This window comes from Geospiza fortis, unplaced genomic scaffold, assembly GCF_000277835.1.
Source record: "Geospiza fortis unplaced genomic scaffold, GeoFor_1.0 scaffold112, whole genome shotgun sequence".
NCBI classification, from domain to species: Eukaryota; Metazoa; Chordata; class Aves; order Passeriformes; family Thraupidae; genus Geospiza; species Geospiza fortis.
The window spans coordinates 28,525,626-28,549,833 of record NW_005054298.1 but is presented as its reverse complement, the minus strand read 5'-3'; the positions used below and the strand labels follow the sequence as shown (position 1 = coordinate 28,549,833).

The 24,208-nt window shown below is 35.6% G+C and overlaps 1 protein-coding gene across 2 annotated transcripts in view; it reads left to right on the top strand.

The window, feature by feature from the left end:
* The window catches only part of GLS (glutaminase), a 50,684-nt gene that overhangs the window by 9,450 nt on the left and 17,026 nt on the right, over positions 1 to 24,208 (top strand). Inside the window, exons 6-14 of one of the 2 annotated variants that reach the window (XM_031059052.1) lie at positions 2,148 to 2,206; positions 9,709 to 9,741; positions 10,029 to 10,087; positions 11,176 to 11,242; positions 11,786 to 11,836; positions 14,229 to 14,405; positions 15,513 to 15,644; positions 17,335 to 17,427; positions 18,260 to 21,360. In XM_031059052.1, the coding sequence (XP_030914912.1) occupies positions 2,148 to 2,206; positions 9,709 to 9,741; positions 10,029 to 10,087; positions 11,176 to 11,242; positions 11,786 to 11,836; positions 14,229 to 14,405; positions 15,513 to 15,644; positions 17,335 to 17,427; positions 18,260 to 18,406 (818 nt within the window). In that variant the 3' untranslated portion in view covers positions 18,407 to 21,360. Of the gene's footprint in view, positions 1 to 2,147; positions 2,207 to 9,708; positions 9,742 to 10,028; positions 10,088 to 11,175; positions 11,243 to 11,785; positions 11,837 to 14,228; positions 14,406 to 15,512; positions 15,645 to 17,334; positions 17,428 to 18,259; positions 21,361 to 24,208 lie in introns of those variants that run through there. The other variant, XM_005415972.3, reaches the window with a different exon arrangement.

Below are 24,208 nucleotides of genomic sequence, written 5' to 3'. Positions count from 1 at the left end.
TATATAAAATTTATTTATTTATACCTTAAAATTCTCTTTCCACACTTAAAATTAGAATATATATTTGCAATTTATTTCTTCTCTTTTATTATGTTAGTAAATGGTGATGAAATAACAATGTAGGAATACATTGCCAAGAGAGGATTAAGCATTTTGTCAAGTTATGCTATCTTGTTTTTGCTTTCTTTGTTTTTCCAAATACAGTGTTGTACAGTGTGAAGACTTGTCTTTCATATCCTACAAAAGCTCTACTATAAAAAAAGCTTTGGTGGTGCTGAAAATTGCCCCTTAATTCCTTTGAACTAATATAGATATTCTATATACTCTCATTTTAATAACATGACCAAGTGTAGTAATTTTCTTTTATTGCTACTTTTAAAATTGAACTATTGGAGAAGATGAATTGGGGGGCTGTGGTCTTTTACATTACTGTTATACTTCAAGAGTGTTTGTAAGGCTGTTGTGCATAAGGGAATTTGGACAATTGAAATTTTGGCCAATGAGCATGAAATTAATGAGCATGACAACTCCAGTCAAAAATACTTGAAGACTTGAACACAAGAAGACTTAATTGACATGATAGAAAATTTAGTTTTTAAGTATGTGCTTCTGTGGCTGATAGACATGAGAAGAAAAGTGCTGGAACTGACCTCTTTTACAGATGGCCTTTTATACAGTCCTTAAGAAAAGACTAAAACAGAAAGTAGAAGTCTAATAAATAGAAACATTTCAATAATAGTGTGAGAAAGGGAGACTGAGTTTCTCCAAGTGAAGGAAGAGAAGGATTTAAAAGATTAAATCCACGCTTGTAGATTTAAACCACTATATGACCTTCAGATTTGTGGAATATTTGTCAGTTTGAACATCCATAAATACTTTGAAGACCAGATTTGAAAGTTAAAAAAAATGTATTTAATCTATTTACTTTCTAAATATTCAGACACAGTTAAATTTCATGTTTGTAATCCAGATTTTATGAAGTGGTACACAAGTGTTTGAAAACTGTTTATGCATCTGAAGGTGTTTTTTCTGTACTAACTATATGGAAGATTCCTAAAACAGGATATTCTTGCATTTCATTGTTTACTAGTATTGAGATTCCAGCTGGAAAGAATGAAGAATATTTTAAGACAGTTTTAAATTACAGATAAAAATGCCAACTTACAACAAAAAGCTGTTGCTGTGTTTTGAGTATGATCTGTGCTTTGCAGTGGAAATTTGGAAACTTCTGCAGGATTATGAATATTGACTTTTAAAACTTGTTTTTGAAGATTGACTGATAGTCATAGATAGCTAAGTGCCATTGACCATAACCAGTGTAATTTTTATGGGAATATATGTGTATGCTGCAAATATCAGACTCATCTTAAAAACCCAAATAATCTCAAATTTCTCTTAGAGTCCTTGTTTGTACATCATACATAAAAATAGTGGACACCTTTTGTGCAGTTTTTAAATCAATATTATTTCAGATTTGGAGGTAAAAGAACAGCAAATAAAGAATTCAAATCTGTCATAGTATTAGTGTATTGAGAATTGTTTGAAGTTTTCAGGTACCACAATGCTCAGAAGTCAACATCCTAGTTAAAAGGCACATCAAAAATGTTAGTTATAAGAGAAAAGGGTAATTCATGGAAGGTAGATTATTTGGGAAAAGTAAGATGGCTGATGAGAGGTTTTTTTAGAAAAAGGAGATACAAAAGAAGGTGATTTATTCAGCAGCCAAGAACAACTTGGGAATGCAAATATACTGTTAATATGGAGATCAGTGGGAAAAAGGAAAATGTAAGTAAGCAGTATGTGCAAGTCAGCTATGAAGTAAGCTAAATTCTGAAATGAAGAGGATTTGTAATTTTCAAGAAAAGAAGTGATACCAAACAAAAAAAAATTACTGGATTGTTGAGTAGCATAAGGCTATGTTCTAAGCTGTAAAATATTGTGCTCAGAATTATAAAATAATGTGTATAGTGTTGGATTACAGTATTTTTGAACTGTTTAAGATTATGTAATTGCTATTCTGTAATAGTAGCTTTTCACTCTTAAATCTTCATATTTAAATCTAGAATAATTTTTCACTTAGGCACTTGACTGGTTTTGTGTGACAAACATGTCTTGGAATATATTTGTAATTGAAAACTATTTCACAGACAGGCCTCATAACCCTATGGTGAATGCTGGAGCAATTGTGATCACATCTTTAATCAAGGTAAAAAGTTAATTTTTAGTTTCTCTCTGAGTATTTTAGTAGAGTGTAGAAAAAATGTAATGTGCAGATTATAAACTATATTTGATTTTTGTCTGCAATATCGGATGGCACTTTACTCATTGGCAGGTAGACAAACTCTGATATTTTGGGAATTGTAACCCTTCCAAGTCAATGCAGTGTTAGAATAGCAGTTTCTAACAAGTATCAGTGCATCTGAAATACTCTTTTTCCTTGATGGTATTAGATTTGTTTTCTTCTTTATCTGCACAACACTTGATATTCTCTTGAGAGTGTTGCCTTCTACTTGTTAATTGCTGAGGTAGTATTTTTCTCAGGAATATACTTTATAGAACTCAGAAGTACATTTCTGAGTGTCTAAGTGCTCTTAAAGAGCTTACAGTTACAAGAGTGTTTCTTGCAGTGCAGAAGAAATGGAAGATGCTGTAATTTGTACATGAGCAATGCTGCTATATCTGAATGTCAGTCTTATGTTGAATTTGTATGATATTAACATCCTGCACCACTAAATTATGTTGAGCTTCTGTGGTACATAGTTACTGTTGGCTTGTAAGTGTGCTTTCCTAAACAAGAGTGTTTGAAAACAGGAACTTATTTTGCCAAGCACAACAGGTCTGAATGACTTTACATCTTTAGTCCATGATCTTGATACTTTTGGAAAGCTGTATTTTATGTTTTTCCTAGAACAGCTGTATAAATGTCTTGAAGTTGTTAATGGTATAAACTCCATGTAATGTTAATGTTTGCCTGATACTTGACTTGTATTTTCTGCTGGTTTTAGTAGCCACAGGTACAAAAAAATTACTTTTTTCTTCCTAAGGGTACCTGCATAGAGTTCTGGGGAACATGTCAGTCCCCTGGAATTTTTGAGTAGTAAATTTGATACTGTTACTTCAGAGGTCCAAAAGTCTTGTTTACAACCTGTTTCTTGGTTGCATTTCCAAGTCCATTAGCTAGAGTGTGTTTCCTACCCCATATTTCTAAAACGTTGATTTTAAAATTACTTAGATCATGATTTTCTATTATTTTTTATTTAAAGAAGGTGTAAGAACTCCTGCTTAAAGACATTTATCTTTGATAGCTGTAGGTGAAAGAAAATGGCCTTAAGTATGACAGGTAAATTTATTCACATTTAATATTTTTTAAAGGTTGACTGAGCATTGAAATTCACTTGGATAACAGTGAATTTTAAAATCTGACTTAACACATTTGTCTGAAATGTTAAAATGTTAGTCCAACTCCAACATGCCCTACTGATTATAAGGCAAAACAAAAACATGTGCCTCTTGTAGAAGGCACGTAGTCCTTGATAAATGGTGTACTTCTGGATAGATAACATGGATTTGTTTAATGCATGCAACTGTGCTATTTGTTAGAAGGATTTTGCTGGGTGGCTTTTTTTAAACTTTTATTTGGGTTTTTTCTGTAATGTTCTTATAAAGAGTAATGCATTGCACTAACATTTCTGCATGTGGTAACTGCACGTCTGGTGGACTCGTATCTTATCACACCATTATTTGTTCTCAGTGTGATTAAATGTAGCTTTTCTGTACTGCTTTCACTAAGATACCATTTATCATTTGAATAACTAACCAAGCTAAATATATTCTGAAGACAATTACATAGAGGGTCACCAGTACAAAACTACTTAGTAATTGTAATTTTTGTGAAGTAACTTCTTTACAATCTGCAACTTAACATTATTCCTACTAACCTGTGAATTGCATAATTCACATTTGTATTGATCTAATATCAAACTTACCTTTTTTCTGAAAAAGGTGGCTTCATTAACTCATGTTTTGCCCTCAATTCCTCTGCATTTATTAATTTTATTTAAGGTGTTACGTGTCTCGAAGGCAGTGTATGGCTCTTAAAGTACAAGAAAATTTAAATTCACTGTGTTTTGCAGATTTAGATAACTATAGCATGTTAATAACTACAGAGAGATTGTTGCTGTATTTTGTGGTTAGGAATGCTTTTACCTCCTTTGAGATTCATTATCTCTCTCTGAGAAATGGATCTAAGAACTCTTTCAGGGTTCTCACACATTGTACTGAGTTGAGCGGCTGTTAGTAGATGTGATCTTGCACCCAGCTGTCCTTGGAGCCTGGCACAGATTATGACTGTGGATGAGGGATGATGCTTGGAGTAATCTCTATCAGAATATTAACCTGTAATATGTTAACATTTTAGGATTAAAAAAGGCTCTTACCATCACATACCCAGCAGTTCTGAATGCTGTCAGAATTTGGTGTTCCTGCCTTGGAACAGATCAGGGACCTAAACTATAATGTTACATTGTCTTTGCAATCCATAATAATAAATAATTAGGGGTATGTGCATGTTAAGTGACAGGTTTGTTTGAGTTACTTAGGCAGCGCTGTATCCTACTCCTGCCATCTTAAGTGATTTTCCAACTGCCCTGTGTTTGGGACTATGCTGTATTTACATTTTGGTGCCTTAACCCCTGCCCCTGTTCTAATTGTACATGCATTACACTCCACAGACTGTTCCAGCACTTTAAAGCATGTGTCTACAATAAAAACGCTTTAGCAAAAGGACATCCTGCAGGTCACTTTTAATGAAATAAAGTTAAAAAAAACCCCGCTGAGGACCTTTTCCCTTGTTGATAATTGTACAGCCATTTGCCTGTATTACTAGTTATATAAATGACATAGTTACAACAATTTTCAAATAATTTTTATCAAAATAAAATTGTAGGGGCAATTACAGGAGTTTATGGAAAAGTGGTATGAGATAAAACGGTAATTTTTATCATGTCTCCGAGGAAATACAGGTGCTTGAAAGAAGGTAATGCAACTCCTGTACGGATTGAGTACAGATCCAGTGCAGCTTTCTGTACATCACATTGGCTGGGAAAAGTCTTTATTGACTGTAGTATGGATAGATTGTACTGCTTTGGTCTCTTAAGTTTTCTTAAACCTTAAACTCAATTCTCAAAGCTTGTCAACTCCAGGAATATCAGTGGTTTTGTCAGGAACTTCCCACTTCCACATTACCTTTACTGACTGTCACATTAGAAGTGCAGGTGAGAGGAAGAGGAAGGGTTCAGATAGAAATATGTGGAAGAAGGCAGATGGCTGTGGGTGGAATCACCAGAGGACAAGGGATTAATATTAAATAATTTTTATTGTATGCTTTAACATTCCATCTGTAGATAAAAGTTTTCCTAACCTAACAGCAAAGGTTCAGGCAAATACAGCATCTTTAGATCTTCTAAGTGCTGGTAGCCACATGCAGGACCTTTTTTAGGAGTGGAATGCTCACTGAAGGGAGGTGTGCTCTAGTCTTGGATTATATGGGAAGCATTTAGACATGCTGGCAATAGCAAAATTCATAGCTTTTGCAAAAAACTTGCTGTACAAAAAAATGAAAATGCTCATCTTTCTTACCCTTAAAAAACCTTAGTTCAATGGAAGCTTATTTTTTTAATATCAAGCATGGAGAGAGTTGAGATATATTTAAGAACTTTGTAAATATGCTGATAAATCACAAAACAAATGAGGCGAAGAGTGGTAGAAAAATCCTGTCTAGCTGTGCCAAGGGTCTGTTTGCTGTCAGGATTCAGTTATTAGGAAACCTATGCAGTTACAGTTCAATACGTGAGAGGTGGGAAATGCATGGTTTATTTGACAATACAATTACAATGAATAGTACCGATTTAGCTTAATTGCTTTATGCTGTCACTGGAGTTATCCTTCCTGAGAGAGTGATGTGTGAATGTGCATACAAACCACTTTACAATGTGTTGGTGTTGTGATCTTCTCTGCCAGATATTTGTCTTCACTTTGGTGACATTGCCTCTCTTCCTAGGTTACTAATCTTCTTATGGTAACTAATTTGGGTAGAATTATATCCATGTTCTTCTCCACTTTTTGTTAAAACTCAAGTATATTGGAGGTTATCTGAGATAGAATATGTAGTAGGTTCTGTGAAATAACATGTGTTAAGTGGTCACATGTGCACAGAAGTGAAGGGTACAAAAACATCTTACAGGTGTTTGAAATTTAGGTAGTGTTGGTCTTAGGTCAAATATTGTCTGTCGCAGTGTACTCTCAAGTATTTCAGAGCTGAAAATGGTACACTAAACTGTGAAGACACCAGTTCTAACAGAACAGGACCATCTTAACAAATAAAATATAAAAAGTGTGTAAGTAGAGAAGGCTAAAATAAAGACATTAGTAATTAACTTCGTGAAAAATGCAGACGTGTTTAAAAAAAAGTTTTATTGCACTCTGACATAGAATTATGATTTTTTATTTCTGGATATTTTCATTACAGTATAGTGTTAGATTATAAATTTGGCTTTAAATATTCCAAAAATTAATTTTTAAATAATATTCTATTATTCAAAGATTATAAACTTCTCATGGTGCAGGTGTTTTTATTAGTTTTGCTTAGGTTCAAAATTGAGAAATTGCTTTAACGAGAGACACGTGGTAAGAGCTTATATGGTCTAATCATAGAAACAGTGTTGATAATGAAAAGTGGCTAATATTAACTACTTTTCTAATAAATTTTGCCTAATTCTGTTGTTGCAAGCTCTGGTAAGTATCTGTGGGTCTCTCCTATGTAGACATGTAGCTTTTGCAATTGTTTATATGTTTTAGTAGAAATACAAGTAATACAGTACAAGTACCTTTTTTAGAAAAAAAAAAAAAAGGGAAGATCACTAAAACCTGACACAGTCAAAAAATTCAAATTTATGATTGACAGCCATAGAGCCATAGTATCCATTGGGGTTTTAAGTCTTTACAAAATTGTATTGAGCTGTCTTCTGGAAGTTTGAATTTTCTGCCTATCAAACTGCTTCAGTCTTAACATAAATTTAATTTTGTATTCATTTAGAAATGTTTTTTCATATGCATATACACACAAGCATGTATAAGTGTGTATATGAACATGTTCCAGTAAATGTACAAAGTGTTTGTGGAGTTTAGTGCATGGAATTTTTTTTTTGATGTTCTAGACAGTTGAATTGCTTCTGAACTTTAAAAATGCTATTTAAGAAATGTTGTGCCCCAAACTCATAGGTTTTTACAGTCAAGCTTGAAATAAGAAGCCCTTGTGGAAGAGCAGAAGTTCCCTTGTGCCTTTATATTTGTTTAAATTATTATGGAAAAGCTGCTCAGTACTCTGAATGTTAGGATTTTTTATTTGCAATTGAATTTTAATCATAGAATGTGTGTTGCCACTGTGTCTCTTCAGCTTTTTAGGAGGAGCAGGACACCTCTGTCAGCTGCTGGAAGAGGGGAAATAATCTGTTGGGGTTTTTAGTCATCATGCGTATGGAAGCAGATTTTCTTACTTCAGTAACGTTGTAGTAAATCCCTGCTGAGGTTTTGATCATGTGATTGCTTCAGCAAATAGTTCAGGTGTATGAGCAGTCTGGTTTCAGTGACAATGCTTTTGTGCGTGCTGTGAAATACCTCTACAAGTGCGTGGAACATCAAGGACTAAAAGCTCATCATCTGGCTTAGTGTGCAGAAGATTTTCTTCCCAAAATATGAGTTTAGTTTGGAACTTTAAAAGGAACCTTTTTTATAAGAAGTCGATGTGGAAAAAGTTTGCATTGAGTCTCTTGCCCACCAATTTTATGTGCTGCTGGTCAAGCCATGTTTTTATTGAGGGAATATTTTTTTCCACTGGGCAGAACAAAAAAGTGAAGTATTGTGTATTTATATTTTTGCAGAAAGCATGATCCCTTTCTCCCTCTTCTTTTTTTTAACAAAAGAACCTGTTTCAATTTATTATACATGTCTAACCATACAATTATCAATGCAGCATCCCATAACTAATGCTGACCCACTTTCCCAGAAAAAGATGTTCATTGTGCATTTGAAAGGTTAAAAAGGTTTTTGTGGTTTAAATGTTGTTACATATTTTACAGCATTAGGATCTATGGAATATTTTGACAACTGCAACAGTTCAATGAAGTTGGTAATTTCTTCTTTTAATTATTTTTCATTGAACAGATTTGGAGTTAAATTTTTAAGATTTGTGTTCTGGTATATTATACAGGAACATTTTGATGAAATGTGTCATGCATTTTTTTATCTAATTGCAAATTAGCTAGAGTTTATTGCCTTTAGGAGTGAGGTTATTAGCCTTTAAACATAAGGTAACCACTGGCACATAATTTTGAGAGAACAGTGTGGTGCTCCTTTCACCAGAGATTGTACGTGTGTGTCTGCACATCCTCTTGTAGATGAGCTGAAGCATGGGCTTCCAAGATTATCTGCACACCCTAATCCACATACAGAGTGGGAAATGAGACTGGCTTTATGCATTTCATTAAGTAAAATACTGGTTGATATAAAGCTTCCGTTTTTTCCACTTTCTTCCCCATCCCCACACTAAACACAGTGCAAATAGCGTCTTGAATTGTTTGAGATTTGTTAGAGTCTTGTTATTCTAAATAGAATGTCTTTAATATTAAAATTCTGTATTAAAACATCTTCTCCAGATACATTGTTTCCACTTGTGTATGCGATGCCATTGGGTTTTAAACTTCCTCCAAAAATTCTACTTGGCTACTTAAAAAAAATTTAAAACTCCCCCCAGTGGACCATGTGCTATTTTTTACCTCCCACTCCTCTTTGAATCTCCTTCTATGGGAATTTGTGAAAGGTCACCTATCAGAGACCTCTAAAAAATTAATGTCTTTAACTGGCAGCTACTAAATTTGAGAATGTACTTGAACAAGGGAGGAAAAAAAAAATCCTCAAAATAACAACCCTCATCCTCCCTGAAAAACCCAAACCAAGCCCACCCTAAGAATTAAGTTCCACTGTCATCCTTATTAAGTTGGATTTAGGTTTTTCTGTACATTTTTAGCACAATCATGTGCCTATGATGGAAAATTCTATTTTTCTAGCTGTTCAACAATTATTAATAGGTAGGACATTAATCAGATATTTTTAAATTAATTGCATTTATTTTCATAGTTAGGGTAACACTTCATTTTGAGTCTTCAGTCTAAATTCTTAGTTTGGGCACTGGCTGTGGAAATATTTTAACTTAAGTAGCCTGAACCTCCCTATGCTCAGCTCTGTTGGTAATATGAGAATACCTTTGCCTTACTAATCTATAAAAAGTTAGTGTTTTTACTGTAATGATCCTGTTTGTAGTTACTTTTGTATTTTTTTGCTTTAACTACTCATTTACTTATGCTAAGCATGTAAAGTTGAATAGAGAGCACTTAAAATAAAGCATACCTTTTCCAATTTAAATTAATCTCCAGCATACAGGTGTTTAAGATGCATAGGATTATTTAAATGATAATTAAAGATTTACTTATCTAACATTTAAATTTTTTCATTAATCTATGAAGTGATTGTAGTACCTTATTCTTAATTAGACTCATACCTTAGTTACGTGCATTAAAATCCTAATACTGTTAAGTGAACTAACTTTGCTCCTTTGTTAACAATTTTTGTAAATTATTTTTTCTTTTCTTGCAGCAAGGAGCAAATAACGCAGAAAAATTTGACTACGTAAGTTAACATTATAACTTCCCTTTTTTAACTAACTTCAGTTTAAAAGTTATAACTTCCCTTTTTTAACTAACTTCAGTGGTAAAAGTTTCAAGATGGCAAGGGAATTGAAAGTGAAATTTTAGTCATAGCCTGGGCTTTGTCTTTGTAGATGTACTTGGTTGCTTAAACATTTAGTTATTTGTATTGCATTTATAAAATGGTGTTGCTGGATTTTGGGTAAGGCTGGGTTGAAAGTTCATAACCTTTTTATATGTAAAAATATTGCTTTTCCTTTTCTTTGACAGGTGATGCAGTTCATGAATAAAATGGCTGGTAATGAGTATGTTGGATTCAGTAATGCTACGTAAGTATTTTTTATTCACTTACTAAGGTTAGGTGGAAAGTGGTTCAACTGATAACTGATATTTTGAGCCTATGACAAAGTTCAGTTATTTGCATTTCAACCAGCATTTCATCCCTTTTACTGGAGGGTGTTTTTCACTTAACAATTTACAACCAAAGTTGTGCATGTCTCTGACATTGGTGGGGCAAAATTTCACCTAAAACTGTTGGTTACCTCTTTGAAAATGTCATTATTCTGTCTTAGTGCTCTGTTGGTGCTATGGCAATGAGAGCTGTAAGTGTAACTCTTCTCTTCCTGGCATTCATATTAAAAATTAAACTCTGCATGTTGGTGGCTGCATAGCAAATGTTTAGGAAGCATAGTTGATACAGCTGGGACTCCTTCTGCTTTTTTATTTTGCATATTTAAATTCTTTTCTCAAACAAACAGTTCCCCTCATAAACTCAGTGTATAATGTTCTAAAAATCTTGAGAGCTTTTTCAGGCAGCACAGGGTAAATCATGAAGATTCCCTTTAACAGAGTTGCTTCCAGGTTGCCAGCTGCAGTGCATGTGCAGCGCCGTTTTCCTGAGCTTTGTTTCAGTAAAAGGTGTGTGCTGCAGAAGGAACCAGGCAAGTGTTCCTCCTTTAGGTTTCATCCTTACCTCAGTCATCCCAGTGAGAAGTGCAGCCATTTGTCTGACCTGCTGTGTGATCCTCGCATTCCTGTGCTTTGGGCAGGGAACAGTGACCCTTCCACTGTCCCAGTGTGGGATAGTCCATCCTGCTCTGGCCTATTTAGAAATGCTTACAGGATGAGGATTTTGCCTTCCTTTGCTTTCTCTCCAAGTCAGCTTGCGTTGTGTAGGTAACCAGTACTGTGTGTATTTGGATGTCAGTGCTGATTCACTCCAGCTGAGTGAACTGGGATGAGCTGCTGTGGCCACTTCTGTCCCATTAGTAGAATATTTGTGTTCAGAAGTGATGGATCCTTTACATGGAATTTTACTGAATTACATTATACATCTTGAGTTCAGCGATTTTTGGGGTTTTTTTGGAAAGTCTGACATGTTGCCTTGTCTTTTTTTTTTCTTTTTTTTCTCTTTTAGGTTCCAGTCTGAAAGAGAGAGTGGAGATAGAAACTTTGCAATTGGCTATTACTTGAAAGAAAAAAAGGTTACTTTTTTTTTCTTAAGTGTATTTTGAAGATGATATGCAGGGTTTTATTTGTAGTCTGTGAAGACTTTTAATTTATTTTAAGTACAGTATGGTACAAATTCATACAGGATATGTCTTACAAGTGTTATTCAAATGCTGTCATTTAAAAAGTGTGATATTTATACCATTCTAATAAAATACCTCTAAATATTTTTTAGTAACACAGTCATGGTAATTTGTTTTATTTGTTGTAAAATGTATAATCTGTGCTGTAGAGGTGACTTTATAAAACTCCTGGATGCATTTTTCCATTTGCTTATTTAAAGATGTTAAAAACTATACTGAAAAATATTTTAGTACCTAGTTTATTGATATTGCTGCACTATGTTTTTTTTGTCTGATGTCAGTGAGTATTTCTACTTACTACATTTAAACATTTATATTAAAATACACCTAACGCTTAGTATGCTGACAACAGTGTAGCTAAAGTTATGTCTAGCTAAAAGTGATACTTAAAAAACCAATGATTTTATCTAAACGCTCTTTCTTTTTCTTCCTCAGTGCTTTCCTGAAGGCACGGATATGGTTGCTATACTAGACTTCTATTTTCAGGTAACTGACTTTAAAATTGAGACTCACCATAGGCTTAGAATTGCTATTATAAGCAGTAGAAGCTGATTTGTGCCTAGACATGGAGGCTTTAATGACGTGCAGTTAAATGTCAGCTTCTGTTCAACTCTGGAAATGACAGATGTATGTTTGATGTACCCAGATTTGCTTTTTTTAGGTGATCTACTCAGCTGTCTTTGTTGCTAATACAAACTAGCAATAGTCTTTAAACCACTTGAAGTTAGAAGCTTGAAATGTCTTGTATAACCTCAGTGAGTTTGACAAAACACTTCCTCTTTGGGTTGCTGCTTCTTATGGTGCTGTGAAGTAGTTTAACCTCTGGGACTGGAGAGTGCATGCTGAGCTGTAGGCTTGAGGGAGTGCTACAAGGGAAGAAATGGGAATATCACCTCCTTTTGGTTTCATTCAATGCTTTTGAGTAAGAATATATGTATTTTTTCTCCCCCTCCCCCCCTTTTCTTTTTCACTTTCAGCAAGTCATTTACAACTGTCACAAAATGAGAACTTGCAAGTGTGAGGTATTTCCTCAGTAAGGGTTTCCTAATGTTTAAATGCTCACAACTCAGCCCTGCTGTGCTGAGTTCTCAAGAGGCAGTTCAAGTTGTGTTACTGATTCACTTCATCTGGGAGAATTTAAAAGAGGAAATACAGAGTTCTCAAAATCTGTTTTTGACTTGGACACTTGCTGTTACTTATGCAAATTATAAGCCATTATTTTCAAAATGCAAATTTTATTTGAGTTTTTTGTGTGGGGATGCACCTGCTCTCTTATATTTAGATTGGATGAGTGTTTATGAAGTAAGGTATGTGTGATTAGCTGTAGTTGACCTCCTGTTGAGTTAGAAACTAGGTATGAGCTAATAGTCTATTCTGAACTTGTGACAGAAGACAATGTGTAATTTACTTGAATTTACTGTGTAAAAATGCTTTTTAAATGCCTTGTATCCCACTGCCTGATGTATTTTCTAAGTGGAAGCTATTCATACGTTAAGAAATGCTAAAGCTTACTTTTCTGATGTGTTTTAATTTGGCCTCATTTTTGTGCATTCTGATCTCTGATTTAATGACCATGTGTCATTCTTTCTTTTTTCCCTTGAAAAATCCCCTTTTCACTCCATGCTCAGGAAAAGGGTAGCTCATACACGAGCAGCATTTCTCTTTTCCTGTTAGGGTACAATGCTTACCTTTCCAACACTCAGATCCTACTTAAAAGTCTAGTTATTTCTTTTCTTTGGGTTTTCTGTAATGCTCCTTCCTCCCTTTTGTGACTGGGAACTTTCTGAGCAGGAATAAACGTATTTGCCTATTATCTCTGTAAAGTGAGGATGGATTATTCTCAGTTTAGACAAACGAGGTACAGAATGCAGGTGCTTAAACTGAGAACCTAGAAACAATTTTTTTTTTGAAAGTAGGTGATATTATGTAATACTTCATATGTTTAAAACACAGTTGCCATTTTAGATGCGTCTCTGACAATCTCTTGATTTGCAACTCCAGTTGATTGGACTAGGATGTATTGAGTTTGGCACCCGGAAAATAAGAATTCCAGGTAGTAACTACTCATGCAAACGTGGCTTAGGTAACTTCATGAAGTATCATGTAATGACTGTTTGGCAGAAACAAGAATAGGAGCACTAGTTTGTTTACTTTTTAGAGCAGCATTTCAGCTTCAGGTTGAAACCAACTTATCTTTTGGTTTCTGCAGAAATGAGGCAGCATCAGGTGATGGCATCTTATCACATTTCCTGATGTGTCACCAAAGTATGTATAGTCTGTACTGAAGCAGGGATCCTGGGAAAAACTATGTTGTGGTTGTATCATTACTATATAAGAAATTAAATATGAGAAAGGTGAAATAAGGCTGCATCAGCAGGAAGTGCTGGAATTAACACTTGCATGTGCTAGAATTTGCAGCTTTAAATTGTACTTCTAGTAATGTGTGGGATCTTCTAAGGCTTTAAAATAAAAAGAACCCACCACACGAAACAAGCTCAAATTGAAAAAAAAAACCAGTCATTCTGTGGCTTTGCCATTTAAGCCGATGCAAAATACTTTTTTAGAGATTGTTTTACAGACCTCTTCCTCTCAAAGGAACATAAGGGGGGTGGGGGGAGGAATCAAGCAGAGACACTAACCCATAAAAATACTGTCCCCAGCTTTTAAGAGGGCTTACAAACACTGTCACTGGGATCTTTATAGTACAAAGATACAGACTGTAGTAATTGATGCTACTAGCGTAATCTGTAAGAAATGTTATGCTACAGGTGATTCTGAGATGTTATTTTAAGATTTCAGTATTTTGTTGATCCTGCTGTAGTTGGCCTTACTGTGCTAGAAGTACCAGTGCTTATAATCTCTATTTCTTTTCCATAAGCTTTGCTCAATAGAAGTAACATGTGAGTCAGCAAGTGTGATGGCAGCAACCCTGGCCAATGGTGGCTTTTGCCCAATCACTGGTGAGAGAGTCCTGAGCCCCGAGGCAGTCCGGAATACCTTGAGTTTGATGCATTCCTGTGGCATGTATGACTTTTCAGGGCAGTTTGCCTTCCATGTAAGTACTTTACAGGTTTTAATTACAGCTGACCAGGAAGGTTAATTTCTGCTATTTTTTTCCTATGTTTTAGGGGTTACTTCCTTGCTTTTGAGGCAGAGGAGAGGGTGTTACATGAATTATTTTGAAATTGAGCGCACTGTAAGGGAAAAAACTCACCTAGGATTCATGACACTGCTAGTGTCACATACCTTAGAGCACTCTGGCTTCACTTCTGGGAATCCTTTTCATATCAAAACATAAATGCTGTTCCTTAGGAAAGGCTCTTCATGAGAGCAACAGGAACTGAAAACATGGCTGAAGAAATCCTGCTATATGGGAGTCAAGGATAGCATAAAGCCTTTGCAGACAGTTGTTTTTTCTTCAGTAACTCAGGCTCAGAAATTGTCTTTATATGTGTGAAAATGGCTGTCACACACAGCACATGTACTGTGCCCCTGTTTTCTAGCAGTGTGTTCCTTACATGTTTATAATTCAAGATGGAATGTTATCTTATGCTTTCAATATTTTTTGCAGCATTTTTAGTTTTTCCTTACTGCATACACGTAAAATTGATTGTGGTGCATTGTGTGACATAAAAGTTGCTGCTTGGAGAGCTGTGAGGATATGTGACATGTTAGTTCCTATTGAAAAAAGTAATGCCTTTGTTCAGATTGTAAATAAGTCGGTTATTGTATGATGTCACAGATACTTTCCAATTTTCTTGTGGTTTTTTGTTTTTTACCTTTTCCAGTCAAGATTTTTACAGCTTCATTCTACTACCTTGTTGCAAGCTATTTGTGAGACATACACTTGTGTATTACTGCTTAGTCATAATTACTTTTTTAAAAAAAACAGATTTAAATTATCTTCTTTCACACTATTATTGCCTCACTGTATTCCTGTGAGCAAATAGTTTTATGATTGTGAACCTTGGATTGTCACAAACTGCATCCGGTTATTGTTTATCTAAAAAGAGATAAGTAATTATGCTTTCCCAGTTTCAAGTGGCCTTCCAGATACACGTTTTATTAATGCTACACAATAATCTTCAGGAAAATGCTGATGCATTGTGTTACAATAGTGAGGAACAATTGCAGAGGCTGTAATTCTCTGATTATTCTGTAGGTTGGTCTTCCTGCCAAGTCTGGAGTTGCTGGTGGGATTCTTCTGGTTGTTCCTAATGTCATGGGCTTGATGTGCTGGTCACCTCCTTTGGACAAGATGGGCAACAGTGTTAAAGGAATTCACTTTTGTCATGTAAGCACCATTGCCCTTGGGGTTTTTTGGTTGTTTGGGTTTGTTTTCTGGGTTTTTTTTGCTTTTGCAACTGATGTTTATTGAGTTTCAGTTGGCATAGCTGAGATCTAAGTCAATTAAATAGTGATTTCTGATTGTTCCCTACATAGCAAGTTTCATTTGATTCAAGGGTGAAAGTCTAAGAATAGATGTTTGGTTTTTAGTAGTAAATAGCACTTGATTTCAGTGAGCACTGAAGTATGATGCCAGAAACACTGGAGAAATTGTTGTGGAAAAGCTTTGAGAAGGAACACTTCATGGGGAAATGAAAGTGCTGGACTCCAGTATATTGCATTAAAAACTGTAGAGCTCTATTTATAGACTTTTTTCCCTCTCTTGTCATAAAGTGCAGTTTTCAAAACACCGGAAATGCAACTCTTATGTCATTGCAATAAAAGAAAAAGACTGTAATGAAATACTTCCATTCTGATGTATTTTTAAGCTAATTTTTGTAAACCATCTGACATAAAAGATGTCTTCATAGATGATACCCAGATGTTGGGCAAACTCTTCCTGGCTTCATGTTGAGCCAGTGAAAGAACTGTGTATAGTCTGCTGATGGGAGCATTAGAAGCAGGAGAGTTTTTGGGGAGGGCTTTGTAATGATTAAGGTGGTTTGTGGGAGAGGAGAATGTAAAAAATTTCTTCCTTTTTTCTCCCTAAAACTGCCTTGTAATGATGATTGCTTAATTGTAAATGGGAGGTGGAGCAGCAGTTAAAACTTTTCATGCTTCTATTTATCTAACATTTACACAGTTTCAAATTAAGAAGTTACTGATTCTAAAGTGCTTTAAATCTTCATATTAAATGGTCTGGTAACTGAATTTTAAATCCTAGAATGGAGGAGTAGGTGAAGGATTTACTGCATTGCAATGAGACCTAAAAACTGATACATGATTGTGGCATACAAGTAACATGAATGCAAGTCACTTTTAAAAATAGAACAGCATTGCCAAGTTTTGTAATTATAGCCTTTCATGTTGTAATTCAAACTGATTGAGAATCCATTAGGTCACTCATTTCCTTCTTTCATCCTTTTGATCGAAGTTTTTCTGTTCCTGAAGGATTACATATAGCTTATTTATGCTTTTAATTCCTCCCTTTTTTTATCTAAAACTCCAAACCGTTGATATATGAGTTTTACCTAATGGCAGAGTTAGTTTTTTCCTGCCATTTTTTTGACCCATCTGGAATGTTCATGAGTTTAGGAAGATGCATAAAACAGAGCTGATGTTCTCTGAGAAAGCAAGCTACTCTTAATTAATCTGTTTGGGTATTGTTAATTTTGCATAAACGTTTGAAAAAGCTCTGACTAAACCCTGAATAATCTTCATTTAGCAGAGTATTGTCTTCAAGTAGGAATTTATGAAAATGGGTATTTTGCAAATTTTCTCCTTGTTTCGTCCTTCTGTAAGAAGGAAGAAAAGATATTATAAAGGTATTATTAGAATTTTATCCTGATAAAATTCTGTTTGTTTTCTATTATGTTCAAAGTGCCTTGTGGACATGGGTATTAATTTATTAAATAAACTTCCCTTCTTACTGGTTTAAGTTACTAGCATATGATGCAAAATGTAAGTGGTAGTATTATTATTGAGAAGCATTTGCTATCCCATGCAGATAATAATGCAAGTTCTCTAAATGCTTGCAGGATCTGGTTTCTTTGTGCAATTTCCATAACTACGATAATTTGAGACACTTTGCAAAAAAGCTTGATCCTCGCAGAGAAGGAGGTGATCAGCGGGTAAGTTACTGTCTGTCTGCAGTGAGTATTGCTCATAGACTTCAGAGGAAACATGGCAAATTCTTCTCTAAGTGCCAAACTGCTCAATGACATGTATTGCATCAAAGCTTTCACATCATCTAGTTAGTGTACATTATTAGTGGACACTTACCTGGTGGACCACATTATCACAGGGTTTTGTGTTAGAAGAATTTATTACTAGATTAGTAACTCCATTTCATGCAGTTCATCCCCCCTCCTAGATTAGGTAGATGGTATCTGATGGAGGTTGCCAAGAGTTTTACTGTACTGGTTGCCTTTAATAAAGACTTGACCAGCTGCTGGGCTTAGCCTTTCTGGTGTGTGCTGCAACGCACGAGATCTGTGTTTAGCTGTATCTTCACAAGAATATCTCTGACACCACACGACCTGCTGAGAGTTGCACAGGCAGTAAATTCAGGCATGAATAGTGCTGCAGACAAGAACCTGCTACGTAGGGAGCAGCGTAAGCAGTGTCTGGGAATGAACTGAATGCACTCCAGCTGCATTTACAAATGATACGAGCTTGAGGGGATTGAGATAAGGAAAACCTCTTTGTTTTCAATACCATTAGTGTTTTGACTAAGGCATGAAAATTTCAGTACAGTAGAATGATTATTAAAGTGCTTCTATTTGCATGTATGCATCTATAAATTACCCAGTTTTGAATTTAATTTTTTTATAAGTGGAAAAGAGAAACTAACAGTTTATGTGAAGATCTGAAACACTTGAGTCTGTTAGCAATGACTGCAAGTATGGATTTTTTTTTCCTTTAAGTACGCTAATAAATAATGTATGTTGCTTGAACAACTAGCATTCCTTTGGACCAATGGACTATGAGAATCTCCAGCAAGAACTTGCTTTAAAAGAAACAGTATGGAAAAAAGTGTCACCTGAATCAAACGAGGACATCTCCAGAACCGTAGTGTATAGAATGGAAGGTCGGGGAGAGCAGAACTAAACAAATGGGTTCTAGTTCCATTAAATTCTTCATTTTAAAAACCCTCAAGCATCTCTAGATTTAATTTTGATTTGAATATTGTTTACCTGGTGTTTCATTTATATATACATTTTTGTGTAAATTTTGTATGCTATACCAAAAAGATTGTCAAAGTTCAAGGGTGTGTGGGAAAAAGCATGTGCAAACAAACCCAAAGCTGTAAACTGACTTTTGTAGTTACTTAGAACACATTTAGGTTAAAAAAAAAAAGTAAAGGTAAATCTTAGTGTTTTCAAAGATACATACCACTTTTGTGGTGTATCTGTTTATTTTTGTTTATATCTGACATTTTTAAGTATATGAACTTTGAGGATGAGCAAAAGCTTATGTCCACTGAGCAGGGTCAGCATGTAAAGATATAATATTAATTAAAATATAAAATAGTATTTGGCAAAATACAGCAAATTCCTGAATGTCTAAATAATTTTATATTAAGTGGAGATAGGTTCTGAGTCATATTATTACCATATCAGGGTTTCTTTAATATGAGCTTTCAAATTTGGAGAGAAATGGACCTTTTGCATATGCCATGCTAGTGAAGATTATTTTTTCTTTTAATCAAACCATTAATAATTATTAATGCTAATGTTTTAATAAAGAGAGCAAAAATGGCTGGGCAGGAGTGGGAGAAGTGGGGAGGAGGAGGAAAAAACCTGTCTTGTTTGCAAGTTAACTAATGCAGCAGAGAGATTTCTGCCCCAACTATTTGGAGTGTCTCTCTTGCTGCCTGTGCTGCCAGCTGGTAGTTATGACTCAGAAATCTGCCTTACTAATAGTGCTGTGCTCCACCCTGGAAAGGAATGTAAGCAATCTGGGGTTTTAGACTGGTAACCAACTGAGCAGTGAGCAGGAAATATGTTCACAGGGAAGCAGATAGGTAGATCTTATTAGGACTGTTTAGAGCTGTTTTTCAAACAGTAATGTGTGCATATGTTCATATATGAGGTTTCACTTACACAGGAGCAAATGCTTAAGTTATAATTAATTGCTGTTTTTTTGGAAATGATTTTGGGTTTGCAGCTCTGTCAGCTTACTGAGAAAGAGGACTTGCATTTTTCTACAGGCAGCTGCATCTCTTAAGCTGCATAATTTGATAATTTGAGTATCTTGAGTAGGGTGTAGCTCCAAATGATATATTTAAGCTTCAGATAGGCTCAATAGGCAGTTCTGAACAGAGGTCAACGACTTGCTAAATTCTTAACACTTGCAGGAATTAGACTCTTAATAATGCAGAAAATCTTAGAAAAGCATTCTCTATAAAAGTTTTCTCCTCTATAAATATGCAAATAATCTGATGTGTCCCATCCCTAGTACACATCACACAGAGTCCTGGTTTATCAAACTGCACAAACTTGTCCAAGCAATGAAAAATGGTATTAGCTGGTAGAGGATTTTAAGAGACAGTGACAAACAATTCTGTAGTAACACCTTCACCTCTTCTCTCTGCTGCCTTCCCCAGTCCCTCTCCCTTTTTTTTTATCTAAAACTCCAAACTGTTGATATGTGAGTTTTGCCTAATGGCAGAGTTATTTTTTTTTCCTGCCGTTTTTTTGACCCATCTGGAATGTTCATGAGTTTAGGAAGATGCATAAAACAGAGCTGATGTTCTCTGAGAAAGCAAGCTACTCTTAATTAATCTGTTTGGGTATTGTTAATTTTGCATAAACGTTTGAAAAAGCTCTGACTAAACCCTGAATAATCTTCATTTAGCAGAGTATTGTAAAAGGATGGGTTTCCTGTCTTTGAAGCCTAGGATGGAAATATTTAAGCAAAACAATACAGAACATCAATTTTCAGTGAATTTGATGCCCTGCTGGGATAAAGAGGTAAATCTGTGGTGGAAATGTCAGTAATAAGTGTCAGTCATGAATTGCTGAATAATAACTATTTTATAATCTTATCTCTGATGATAAGGTTAGGTTTGTTAGTGCTTATCCTCAAAATAAAGGCAAAGTCTTCAATTATAAAAATGTCTTGCCTGTTTGAGGATTTTGCAGTAAACTAGTAGCTACAGAGACATAACAAGTATTCAGATCCTGCAGATCTACTTTACCTGAAATACCCTCCGTTGCAAGAGGGAACATAATGTGTCTGTGCTGCTAATGGAAAGTATTTACAGTGGTGACATGTTGCTGGATGACTTGCTGATTTAATTAAAAATGGAAAAGGCATGATGCAGGATTTGCTTGGTCTGATTCTACCCACCTTGATTTTTAGTACTGTTTGAGGCCACTTCTAAAGATGTGGTTGAAGATAGATGATTTTTCCACATGTGGTAGAGTCAAGTCCTGCATACAGGAAATACAAAAATAAGAAAACAACTAGGTCTTTAATATGCATAATAAGAATATTTAGGGTACAGCTTAAACAATCTTTAAATATACATATATATATATTACAGTTCTGTAATATATGCTTTTGAAGCCTGCCTCAGAATCGAAGGCAGCTTAGAGCTAGGAAGGGTTGGGAGGAGACTCCTCTGAACCAACTGCTCTGTAACTTGCCCACACTTGTAGTTTCTTGCCCTGGCTGCCACGTGTGCAGATGGCTCCTGTTCCTGCAGGGCACCTGGGGGCCAAGGTCACCCACCACAGGCCAGGGCCACTGAGGTTCAGTCATTCCATGTGTGAAGTCTGCAACGGTTCTAGTGTTCACCTGTGCTACAGTAATAGCAATTCTTGATATTCAAGCATTTTAGCTGTTTGTTTGTTTTTCTTTGTCAGCATCATTAACATTTCATTAGAAATGTAAATGCTTTTTAAAGATTTATTTTAGCATTTGTGTTGTACCTTTTGGCTCAGTTGTTAAGTTACCTGTCTCGTTTTCCATTTTTCATTTGCATTGTATGTTATTTATGTATCTTGATTTCCAGCATGCTTATTTTTGTATTGTTTAATAAATTTATTTTAAGCTGATTTTTTTATTGTATTTTTTTTTCTCTCAATGGAGAACAGATTTGTTCAGACACATTTTTTAGATTGAAGTTGAGATAGTGAGTATGCTGTTCGAAAAAAGATTCTGGAAGAGTAGGTGGAATAAGCAGTTTTAGTTAAACCAGTCATTATGAGCTTTCCTAAGATTTTGTAAACATTTTATACAATAATCTAATTATTTTTCTGTTTGAACTGTTGTCTTAGAAAGTTGAAGGCAAAAATCAAGCTAGCAAAACTTTGTCGCCATGACTTTTTAAATAAAGAAATCCTGGTGCGGTAGAATTTTAACATCACTGTATATTTGTCTGGTTTTGAGGATACTGATTCGGTCACATGGAAAATGAATGGTTAATGGTGCCAGTGCCAGTGTAGTAAATGCTGATCCTGAGCATTATGAAGGGAAAAACACAGCTTGTAATAAATCATGTGTAGCAAGGGAGGTGGTCCAAGCCCCACATTGTTCTGCCTCTACTGAGGATGGTCAGAATTGTTAATTTAGCTTTTCTGCAGATTGGTTTATAAGCTGAAGTTATTTTTTCTGTGGTTGTAAAATAAGCTGTATGTTCATTATAGTTAAAGACATCACATATCAAAAGAGTTTATTCTCTAGAAGTCATAAAGGTGATGAAAGGAAAAACAGTAGTAGGTACACATAGCAACAGGTAATTTACTGTGGAATTATTTTGGCTCTTAGATTTTGGTTTTCAGCATGTATTTGTGTCAGAAGACCAATGGGTGGGTAGATGAATAAAAAGGCAATGGATTCAGAGGAGGGTGTGTGGGAGGGGGGATGGACTATGTTGGTTTTTTATTGCTCATGTGTCTCTTGGTCTTGATACATACATGTCATTGATGCACAGTAATTTGTGAGCAAAGGAATTAGTTATGAGCATAATTAATGTATGATGCTTTGGTATCCTAAACATTGTTTGTAGGCTTGCACTGTTTTTTCTTTTTTTTTTTAATTTTAAATAATATTTCTGTAGTTTTTTTGAAGGTTCAGAATCAGTTATTGCAGTGAAACAAGAATAAACTTGTTTCAGCAGGGTGCTTATTAGAATGATAAATACACCTAATAATTTGCCTTCAGTGCAGAGTCTCCTTGAGGATTTGAGTTCACATATGTCTATGGTGGTTGGAGGGTTGGCAAGAGGCTTTAAATTGGGTATTAATCTTAACTAAAGCTATTTTTTTATCATGCTGGCACCTTGTCTGTTCCACATTTGTCTAGTCTGGAAAGTGCATGACTAACTAATATATGTAAAGACATGGTTGAGTCATGCACAGCCCCACTTTCTTCAGGAATTCATGTCCTTGTGTGTTGAATAATATAAATAGTCTAAATTATTAAACTACCTGCCTTGAATCAGGCATGGTTTCTGATTTGCTGTTTGCTCCTAGACAATATTGTGTGCAAAATTAAAAATGCCCTCTTGTCTTTTGGTTTTCCTGCAAGTAGGAGTTAATTTTCTTGCTGACATCTAATCTTGCTTTATGCAGACTTTTTGGTATGACTTGGACATTAAACATTTAAATGGTTTTGCAAGACTTGAGTGGCAGCACTGTGCACATGGCTCAGCTACTCCTGAAAATGCCATGTGCATTTCTCCTGTGCATAGCAGGGATACCTAATGGTCACATCTGAGGCTGCAGCTTAGCTGAATAAAGCCTGGAATGGAGTTGGGTGGCAGAAGGGGTGGGAGCAAGGTTGTTGAGTATTTTGTTTGTTATTTTTGGTTTTTTACCAGTTTGATTTGAACAGGACTTAACTGAGTCAATAAAGCTGGCATGTGTGCTTGACTGAGGCCAAGGCAGGTGGATGTTTGGAGAATAATAGACACTTTGCACTTCAGCACTAGAACTGGGGAGGAAATGGGGTTGAAGGAAGGACAAGGGGAAAAGGAAGTAATTCCAGCATGTCTTCCTCTCCTCAAAAATGTTCCAGCCAAGCAGACTGATGCATTTTGTGCTAAACAGGCACATGGGGCAGCGTATCTGCTGTAAGGTGCTGCTTCCTGTTTGAGCTGCTGCTCTGCTCTGATTCTGACTCAGCTGGCACATAGCTGTGCCTTCATGTGGTTTTACAAGCTCATGTGCACACTGGGAATTGGACATTTATCTCCATATTGTACCTTGCCTTAAAGGTCAGATTGACTCAGCTGGGTGCAGTTATTGTAACCTATCTGTATGAGGTTCAGGGAGCACTAGTGACTGTCAGCAACCTGAGAAGGAAACCACGAGGTCACAGAGGCTGGGAGGGATCTCTGGAGATCTGAGAGTCCAGCCCCTGCTCAAAGAACCATCTCGTGTCACTTGGATTGTGTTGCTCAAGGGTTTTGCCAGTCAGGTGTTGAAAACCTCCACTGATGAGGTTTTATCATCTGGCTGGGTGAGTTATCCCAGTGCTTTAATGCTTTGATTAAAGAATTTTTTCCTAACCTACAGTTGGAATTTTCCTTTCTGTAGCTTGTGATGGTGACTTCTGTGTTTACATGGAATGTGATGATCTTACCATCATGCTGTAATCTGTTGGCTTTTGGAGAGTCCTAGAAGTGGCATAGGTAAAAGTGGCTTTTGGGCAGCAGTAACTAGGATTTTCACTTCCTGCTGTATTTTTCCTACCAGATTCTAAGTATTTTTTCATTATGTCATTGAGAATGAAGTGATTTAGGGATTTGAACAGGCCATATTCCCTTTATTTTTCTATTGAAGCCCAACAGGCTGAATGCAGACGTGGAAGTGTGCTATTTGCTGAGGGATGGCATGGTACTGTTAGGGCCCCTTGTGATCAGAGCACTTGTCAAAACAATGAACTGAGAGCACAAGTGGA